At 37.4% G+C, this 9,247-nt stretch overlaps 1 protein-coding gene and 1 non-coding gene across 4 annotated transcripts; one reads left to right on the top strand and one right to left on the bottom strand.

Moving 5' to 3' along the window:
* Positions 1-1,224: 1,224 nt before the first annotated feature.
* TRNAY-GUA (transfer RNA tyrosine (anticodon GUA)) lies at positions 1,225-1,315 on the bottom strand. The gene is given in 2 exon segments: positions 1,225-1,260; positions 1,279-1,315. It is a non-coding gene; the product is annotated as a tRNA-Tyr (tRNA).
* Positions 1,316-2,144: 829 nt separating this feature from the next.
* LOC141592054 (pyruvate, phosphate dikinase, chloroplastic-like) lies at positions 2,145-9,233 on the top strand. 3 transcript variants are annotated; one of them, XM_074412615.1, is made up of 21 exons: positions 2,145-2,414; positions 3,071-3,331; positions 3,420-3,476; positions 3,567-3,800; positions 3,885-4,022; positions 4,389-4,551; positions 4,648-4,883; positions 4,968-5,096; positions 5,400-5,579; positions 5,822-5,959; positions 6,150-6,314; positions 6,510-6,671; positions 6,744-6,833; positions 7,047-7,185; positions 7,273-7,450; positions 7,705-7,834; positions 8,167-8,295; positions 8,375-8,512; positions 8,611-8,688; positions 8,759-8,850; positions 8,937-9,233. In XM_074412615.1, exons 2-21 carry the CDS (start codon positions 3,089-3,091, stop codon positions 8,980-8,982), a joined length of 2,865 nt encoding a protein of 954 aa, XP_074268716.1. In that variant the 5' UTR covers positions 2,145-2,414; positions 3,071-3,088; the 3' UTR covers positions 8,983-9,233. The 3 variants fall into 3 exon arrangements, with proteins under 3 accessions (XP_074268716.1, XP_074268714.1, XP_074268713.1); XM_074412613.1 differs by having other exon boundaries at positions 2,342-2,645; positions 2,699-3,331; XM_074412612.1 differs by having other exon boundaries at positions 2,406-2,537.
* Positions 9,234-9,247: the final 14 nt, after the last annotated feature.

Below are 9,247 nucleotides of genomic sequence, written 5' to 3'. Positions count from 1 at the left end.
TGAAAATTTGATCTTTATATCAAATATGCTAACCAGTAACCACGTACAGGAAGAAGTTGGAGTTAATACAAATACAAAAGCAAATCAATTTTGTATCTTATTCACCATACTACGTACACTAAGTATTATTCTATTATTTTTAATTATTAAGTGCTTCGAGAAACTTGGACTCTCTGTAATCGCTCGAAAAAAGCTTCCTTTATTAATATAGATAGATACTAGATAGATTTAGTGTTTCGATTGATACGTTTGGCCTAATAATGAAGTAATTAAACCCCATTTCCAACCACACGACCCATTAATCCAACTGGCCAACCCTTTCCGCGGGAAAGCTGGCTTACCATCTTTCGACTAAGGTAAGGTACTGCTCTCAACCCACCCCATGTCACATTGTTAGCAGGGATTCCATAACCTATTAAACGCGTCTTACTGATCGAACTTTCTTTCCCCTATCCCGCCAGAACTTTAGGAAAAAGCCACCTTTGCTAGCGTGTCAGGTAGCTTTCATTCGATATCATTGACTAGGTAAAATTGACCCTACGTTATTTAACTGAGAATTGAAATTTGAATTGCCAAGTTAATACTTGATACGCTACTAATTACATGGGGGTGATAACATCACTCGAAAATCAACTGTACCACTTACTATATGCTCGATTGCTCGTGCACCTGTATAGGGTTAAAAATAACATAAATGTCCAAGGAAGCAATAAAATGGTACCAATATTTTGCGAGTGACGTTATTTCTAACCTTGAAACCAGCTCTCTAGCAAAACATATTATTCATAGTCAGCATATACGAAGGTAATTAAAAATGCTTGCTTAAAGCCTATCAAAATTAACTTATCAAAACCTATCAACAAATGTTCAATAAAATGAACAAGCTCAGAAGCGGGGACTTTGTTCCGTTGAATGGTTATCTATCGTTTTTTAGCAGCAAATGTTCAATAAAATGAGAGAGAATGCGACTCAGATTAATTATCTAATATATTATTTAATCCATTTGCTCGTATTTTAACCTAAAACCTATCAAAATTAACACATGTTCAATGAAATGAGACAATTTTAACCTATCAAACAGAAGACTTGCTCATCTTTCACTACGAAAATGTTTGGTTCACTTAAACCTGTGTAATGAAGTAGACCTTGTGCGCAAATGGAATGAACAGGCGATCCAAAGCAAAGCAATGAAGATACAGGGGAAAAAAAATAGCAGAAAAAAGATCCGACCTACCGGATTCGAACCAGTGACCTAAGGATGTCTGACAGTATTACCCACTACAGTCCTCCGCTCTACCAACTGAGCTAAGGTCGGTTGTTGTCAAATCTTATACTTTAATTTATAAATACATTGTAATTAACAGAAAAATGCCTATAATTCCTCTTTATGATTTATGTAATCAGGCGTTTGTTTGTATTCATTTTGTACATCTATTTGAATGATTGAATGATGATATATTGATATTGATTCCAATTGAACCGGTGGAATTGACGAGGCCTTAAAAATAGAAACTATGTAATCTTTCCGTTTCAATCATTTGCTTACCTTTTACATTCATTGTCAGGATATTTTAATCAAAAATAAATAATTGATTATTAGGATGGAGGCCGAGGGTCAATGTATAAGAGTCTCGTGATCATGAGATCATCAGTTCAAATCTCTCTAAAATCTCACAAGTGGAATTCCAGCACATGGGATGGTCTTCCCATAGCTCGCTTCTCGGTATTCAAATCTTTACTACGAGGAATTGGGTATCTTTTTTATTCTTGACAAAAACTTAGGGGGCCTGGCTTGAATCCTTAGGGTCATGCTTACAGCCCCTACAAAGCAATTTAGGAGGTTAGGTCCACACCCAGCTTTTCTATGAAACTTTAGAACTAGAAAGTTTCTAAGACGTCTGATTAAGCTAGAACAATCCCTTACCATTTATAGGTTTATCTGCGTATGTCTTAGTAATTAATGAATGAGCTAGAGTTTTGTCTAAATAATTAAAATCAATATTCCGTCAACTGAATAAGAGTATGGTGTCTTTCTGATCTCTCTACCTTGTGATAAGCGCGAGTTTTTGGGACACCGATTATTAGGGTCGTGATTATATATCACACCCTACATACTTATACTTTTCTTTGAATATAAACATCATGAAATGTCCTTGTTATTTTTGAACGTTTTTCAACAACACAAATTCACAATAATAATGTAAACTCTTAGTGATAAGATTGCAACATATACTCAGATTTTCAGCCACTTGTTTTATTAAATGAAAATGAAAAAACCAGGACCATTTACTTAGTTATGTACAAAAGACTCCAACTTCATCATTTTCATTCATTAATTTAGTCATTTTTGTCCTCAACCTGTGTGCCTGTACTTTCCAGACTTCTTGGAGGTCCTGCATTCCTGTTAAGTAGGGGTATGATCCCTTCATACAATCACATTTCTTAAAATTTTCACTTTATTTAAGCTCTGATCACAATTGTCATTTATGTTATTACTCTCTCGTAGTAGCGGCACCAGTATCGTTCTAGCTTTTTCGGTTGGTTTTTTTTTATCTTTGTTGTTACTGATGGATTGTTGGTATAAGTATTTATATGCTGATTTTTCTTGAACAAGTGGTTTTAGTCTAAAACATTTTGTGATCATGGTTTTGTGATTTGAACCTTTTTTTTAAGATATTTATGACCATTATGTGATCAGCAGCCATATATGATTGTCGCAGCCATATGATCAGCAGGGTGTTGAGTGTTCTGTCGCAGCCATATGATTGTGGATTGTTATCAGCAGCCATATATGATTTGAACCTTTTTAAGATTTTTAGTCAGGGTGTTGAGTGTTCTGTTAAAATACCTCGTATTATGATCAGCAGCCATATATTTCCTTGTGAAGATATTTTACGAGAATTGAACCGAGTTCAGTACCGGACATGTATTCATGTTGTATATGTAGGCGTAGCCAATTCCGAGCAACATAGATTATAAATATTTGCAGTTTACGTGAGGGGTAGTTTGGTTTTTGATGTTGTCTTATTCTAGATTGAGTACTTGATTTGTAAATTGTAATGTAATGCAGGATCATCAAATAAGCAAAATGGCCTCAACTATTAAAGGGTTGCTCATCAGATCTGCACCTGATATCTGTACACCAGCAGTACTAAGAGTAAAACACATGGGTCATATTGGTTTGCCAAGGGATCGGAATTTACCTGGTTATCGCCCGTGGAACCAAAATCAACGTGCCGTTATCCAGGAGTCATTTGTTAGAGCAACCCAAATAAGGTCACAAGCTGTTATGGCTCCAGTCTCTGACCAAACCTCCTCAACAGCTAGGAAGGTATAATTCAACTTGGTTTCTAAACTCCTATCATTTATGGGCTATGGCCTGAGTTTGCTGGTTTAAGAAATTTTCTTTGATCATACAGCGAGTATTCACTTTCGGTAAAGGGAAGACTGAAGGTGACAAGAGCATGAAGTCCTTGGTAAGTTTTTGACTGAAATTGACTTCTCTAGGAGTTAAATATTATGATATGTGCTAATGCATTGTGCCATTTTGTTTGTGAGAATTGTAGTTAGGAGGAAAAGGAGCAAATCTTGCAGAAATGGCAAGCATCGGATTATCAGTTCCGCCTGGCTTTACAATTTCTACAGAAGCATGCCAGGAGTACCAGGAAAATGGCAAAAAACTTCCTGAGAGTCTTTGGGAGGAAATCTTAGAAAGTTTGACAATCATAGAAAAGGACATGGGAGCTAACCTTGGTGACCCTATCAAACCTCTTCTACTCTCAGTTCGCTCTGGTGCTGCAGTAAGAGACTGCGGCTTTCATTGATAAAAAGTTCTCCTAAGTCCTAATCCTTGGGTTCACTAAGTTGGTGATTTATGCCTGCAGATTTCTATGCCAGGTATGATGGACACTGTTCTCAACCTTGGACTCAATGATGAAGTTGTCGAAGGCCTGGCAGCAAAAAGTGGTGAACGCTTTGCCTATGACTCTTATAGGCGTTTCCTGGACATGTTTGGTGGTGTTGTAAGCATTTACTTAATTAAGTATATCTCCTCTTTTTACAAAATAGGTCATTTGTTAGTTTTTTGTCTTCTGCATTGATCAATGTGTTCCTTCGTATGTAAGTGTTGAGCCGAAGTGTTGTTTCCCCATATTTGTTTGGAGAAGCAAATGCTAGCTAGTTTAGCTTATAAAGTTATTATGGTACTCATGATCTGTAGTTGATCCCGTCAGTATCAAAATTACCCGTTCTCCCTTTACAACAAAATAAACTGGTGTTTGAAGAATTGATGTTATGCTTTTTTTTATTTTCTTACCTTTCGTAGCAAAAGGGTTTTCTTTTTTACCAGTAACGAGTTCTTACCTGAGTTAACTTGTTTGTTGTTAAAGGTCATGGGTATCTCTCACTCGCTATTCGAAGAGAAGCTGGAAAAGTTGAAGCAAACAAAAGGGGTTACACTTGACACAGACTTAACTGCTTCTGATCTAAAAGAGCTTGTCCAATTATACAAAAATGTATACCTCGAAGCGAAAGGAGAAAAGTTTCCTGATGGTAATGTAGATTGTCTCTTCTTTCTCTCTTTGTCTGTTCAAAAATACAATTTGTTTCAGAGCTCACCAGTCTGGATTCATATTTACCAACTTGCAGATCCGAAAAATCAGCTTCAGCTGGCTATTCAAGCGGTTTTTGATTCATGGGATAGTCCAAGAGCAAATAAGTATCGAAGCATTAATCAAATTACTGGACTAAAAGGAACTGCAGTTAATATCCAGTCTATGGTGTTTGGAAACATGGGAAATACTTCAGGAACAGGTGTTCTTTTCACTCGGAACCCTAGCACTGGTGAAAAGAAGCTGTATGGAGAGTTTCTGATCAATGCACAGGTATATTTAATAGCCCCTACACAAATTTTATGACTTTTTTTTAAAATGCCTGTTTTACTTAAATCAACTGATAATATTCGCCAGGGAGAAGATGTAGTCGCAGGCATAAGAACACCTGAAGACTTGGACACAATGAAGGATTGCATGCCTGAAGCTTACAGAGAACTTGTCGACAACTGTGAAATTCTAGAACGTCATTACAAGGATATGATGGTAAATCTTTTATCATCTATTTGGATATGTTATATTACTCTTCTGTTTCTTTGAATACTTCTGTTCAGCAAGGCAGTAGTTTTACACTAATATATTGTAAAACCGCATCTTATTTTACCTAAATATCCGTTAAAAAAACTTTTAATAATTTGCCTTGTATAGGGTCATTTGCATAAATAATAAGGAGTAAGCAGTTTAATAATCATAATGTGATGCGAAACCAGCTTAAACAAGTATTTGTGTTGGCCAAGACATAGAGATTGTTACAATGATTGTATGGCCGGTCCATTTATGTTAACACAGGATATTGAATTCACTGTTCAAGAAAATAGGCTGTGGATGTTGCAATGCCGGTCTGGTAAGAGAACTGGAAAAGGTGCAGTGAAGATAGCGGTTGACTTGGTGAACGAGGGAATTGTTGACACTCGTACTGCCATCAAAATGGTGGAACCACAGCATCTTGACCAACTTCTTCACCCACAGGTAGGTCGGTGAGTCTTGCATGAGACGATCTCACATGTGAGGTCTACCCAGTCATGTAAAACCGGCTTGTATAAGTTTTTGTTCAGAAGTTTTCGGAACCAATTTCTAACGTACCTAGTGTAAATTTGATCTACTGCTACCTTCTTATTAGAAACCATACATTTTTTTGATCAAATTAGGCCAATTGCTCAATTCTTACACTTTCGAAAGGAAACTCTGATCCTCGTTCTTTGTTGCATTAGTTTGAAAATCCGTCTGCTTACAAAGAGAGAGTGATTGCACAAGGGCTCCCGGCATCACCTGGTGCCGCTGTTGGACAGATTGTATTCAATGCTGATGATGCTGAAGCTTGGCATGCTCAAGGAAAAAGTGTCATTTTGGTAATGCATATGTATTATTTGTTTTTGTTTCTTCATATTATTTGTAAAAAATTGTCTGCATATAATTCTGTGCAAGATATTTGACGGCCTACGTCCTCTACCCTAAATAATACAGTACTTCTAGAACTGTTCTCCTAGAACAAATCTTTGTTTTTTCAGAATTTTAACATACAACCTGTGAATCATAAAGGTGAGGACTGAAACAAGCCCAGAGGATGTAGGAGGTATGCATGCAGCTGTCGGAATCTTGACTGCGAGGGGTGGCATGACTTCTCACGCAGCTGTTGTGGCTCGTGGCTGGGGGAAATGTTGTATTTCAGGTTGTTCTGATATACGCGTGAATGATTCCGATAAGGTAGGCTGTGGGTCTAATCTCCAATTTGAAACCTATTTAATTCAGTATTGTGGTAGATGTAAGGTTACATAAAGGACTTGCTTTTTTGGTGTAAACCATCCGGTTTAGTCCAGATTTGAGTTGGGTGTCGAATCTGACTCCCTATCAGTTTATCTAGTTTCTCAGCAGTATTTAAAGGACATATTTACTCCACAGGTTGTTGTTATTGGAGACAAAATGTTGACAGAAGGGGAGTGGCTTTCACTCAATGGATCAACTGGTGAAGTGATCTTAGGAAAAGAGCCACTGTCGCCTCCTGCTTTGAGTGGGGATCTCGAAACCTTCATGTCGTGGGCCGATGACATACGACACCTTATGGTATTGAAAAATTAACAAATTCTTTTTTCTCGAACTATCAAACAAGCATGTTGTGATAATGCTTTTATGCAGGTCATGGCAAACGCTGATACACCAGAGGACGCCTTGACAGCAAGAAACAATGGTGCCGAAGGGATTGGCCTTTGCCGAACTGAGCACATGGTAATTTCCATCCTTTCCTACCCAAAAACTTAGCCCATATATATAAATGCATTCCCTTTTCTCTCAGTTTTTGCATTAGATCTTTGATGACAAACTTATTTAAGTCGGGCCAGAACAAAAGAATGCAGCATTTGTCATAACATATTACTCATTTGCATCATGGTCCAAATTTAGTCGTATGAAACGGTTGTTAAAATGTTTCCATGTGTTCAGTTTTTTGCTTCAGATGATAGGATCAAGGCAGTAAGGAAGATGATAATGGCAGTTACACTAGAACAAAGGAAAGAAGCTCTAGACCAGCTGTTGCCTTACCAGAGATCTGACTTTGAGGGAATTTTCCGCGCCATGGATGGTAAACAATACTTTTGTTCCACCCCAAGTACTTTATTTTTATGTTACCCTTTAGAAATTAATGTTGAGTAATGCTTCATGTTATCAGGACTACCGGTGACAATCAGATTGCTAGACCCTCCGCTACACGAATTTCTTCCAGAAGGCGACTTGGAAGAAATTGTCAGGGAGTTGGCATCAGAGACAAACATGACCGAAGACGAAGTCTTCAGTAGGATTGAAAAGTTATCGGAAGTCAATCCAATGTTGGGTTTCAGGGGCTGCAGGTATTAAATCGGACATTCTTTTAGGTTTTAAACCCTGTAGGTCCTGTAAATGATCTTGAACTCGACGACTTCTTCAGACAATCTAGCCCTATTCATTATATTTTTAGAATTTAAATCATATTTGACAATACAAAGTTAATAATACGGTTACAGAGTTTGTGAGATTATCTCAAATATTTCCGTACCCTGACCTAACTGAAATGCAACCAGGGTTTCACTGTTATTCCTGAAATAATATCCGATTGTGCTTGCAGGTTAGGGATATCGTACCCTGAGCTGACTGAAATGCAAGCAAGAGCGATCTTCCAAGCTGCAGTATCAATGAACAACCAGGGTTTCACAGTTATTCCTGAAATAATGGTTCCTCTGGTTGGAACACCTCAGGTACCCATCACTGTTCTCTGTGTTATTCTTTACAGTGAAACTGTTAGTGAGTTGGCTAACTATTTCCGTTTCCAACCGAGCCACAGACTCTATGTTCTTTGGCTTTGTAATAATATGATACAATTAAGCAAAATGGCTCACTAAATTATCTACAGCCACAGTTATTAATTAATACAGTTATATGGGTCATCCGAAAACTGCAACACAAGAGACGAGGGTAATGCTGCGCACAACCAACCTCAGTTGCCTCGCCATGGGCACAAATTTTTTAAAAAGTGTTTTCTTGAGTTGTTACTTGTTTTCTGAACAACTGCTTATCTGAGTGATTTTAGGAGTTAGGCCACCAAGTCAAATTAATACGAAATGTCGCAACAAAGGTGTTCTCTGAGATGGGCTCCTCTTTAATCTACAAAGTCGGAACAATGATTGAGATCCCGAGAGCTGCTCTAGTTGCTGATGAGGTAGGTATTAACTTGATCAACTTAGAGTCTGACAACTTGGTACGTCAGCTTGGTGAATTATAAGCTTTTTGTATGGTAGATTGCAAAGGAAGCGGAATTCTTCTCTTTCGGAACAAATGATCTAACGCAGATGACATTTGGGTATAGTAGAGACGATGTTGGCAAGTTTCTTCCTATATACTTGGCTCAGGGAATACTCCAAAACGACCCATTTGAGGTTAGTTCAGCTATACCAGTATATACTTGTCTGATCTCCGGGAATGCTTCTAAATAAAATATATCTCATTAATACAGTGATGTTTGATTTGTGATTAGGTTCTGGACCAGAAAGGAGTCGGGCAACTCATTAAACTTGCAACGGAGAAAGGTCGCAAAGCGAGGCCTAGCTTGAAGGTAAAATTATAACTTTTTAAAAATGATCAAAATGGCATGCCATGTATTTACTGTTTGTATTATTATGTAGGTGGGTATATGTGGAGAGCATGGAGGAGAGCCTTCATCAGTTGCCTTTTTCGCAGAGGCGGGACTTGATTATGTTTCTTGTTCTCCATTCAGGTTTGTTATACAGAAGTAGTTACCAATTTTTATTTTTGTTTTCGAAGAAAGTCCTATGAATAACTTGTGTTTTTTTTTTTTGACAGAGTTCCTGTTGCGAGACTAGCTGCTGCTCAAGTTGCTGCTGCTTAAGAATTGATAATACGTACATAATACAGACCATAAATACAAAACTACTCACCGTATAAGAATATGTACCGCGTAATTTTGATTGTAAATACAAAAGACTTGATGTCAGATATCAAATGTATAGTGAAGAAATAAGAGACATTGACATTGTAAAGTTTATATGTCAACAATTGATGGTTGATGAGGAGGAATTCATCATCAAACTACATATATTTGTTCGCGAATAATTAATAAAGATCTCGTCATTGAAGATTTGCACAGAGTTCTT

Source organism: Silene latifolia, chromosome 7 (assembly GCF_048544455.1).
Source record: "Silene latifolia isolate original U9 population chromosome 7, ASM4854445v1, whole genome shotgun sequence".
Classification (NCBI taxonomy): Eukaryota; Viridiplantae; Streptophyta; class Magnoliopsida; order Caryophyllales; family Caryophyllaceae; genus Silene; species Silene latifolia.
The sequence above is the reverse complement of the archived record's forward strand: the minus strand, read 5'-3'. Positions and strand labels throughout refer to the sequence as shown.

Coding starts and splice junctions, on each gene's coding strand:
- LOC141592054 (XM_074412612.1), top strand. CDS start 2,487: ATGTTATTACTCTCTCGTAGTAGCGGCACCAGTATCGTTCTAGCTTTT. Junction 5,960..6,149: donor AAGGAAAAAGTGTCATTTTG/GTAATGCATATG, acceptor TGAATCATAAAG/GTGAGGACTGAAACAAGCCC. Junction 6,672..6,743: donor ATGACATACGACACCTTATG/GTATTGAAAAAT, acceptor GCTTTTATGCAG/GTCATGGCAAACGCTGATAC.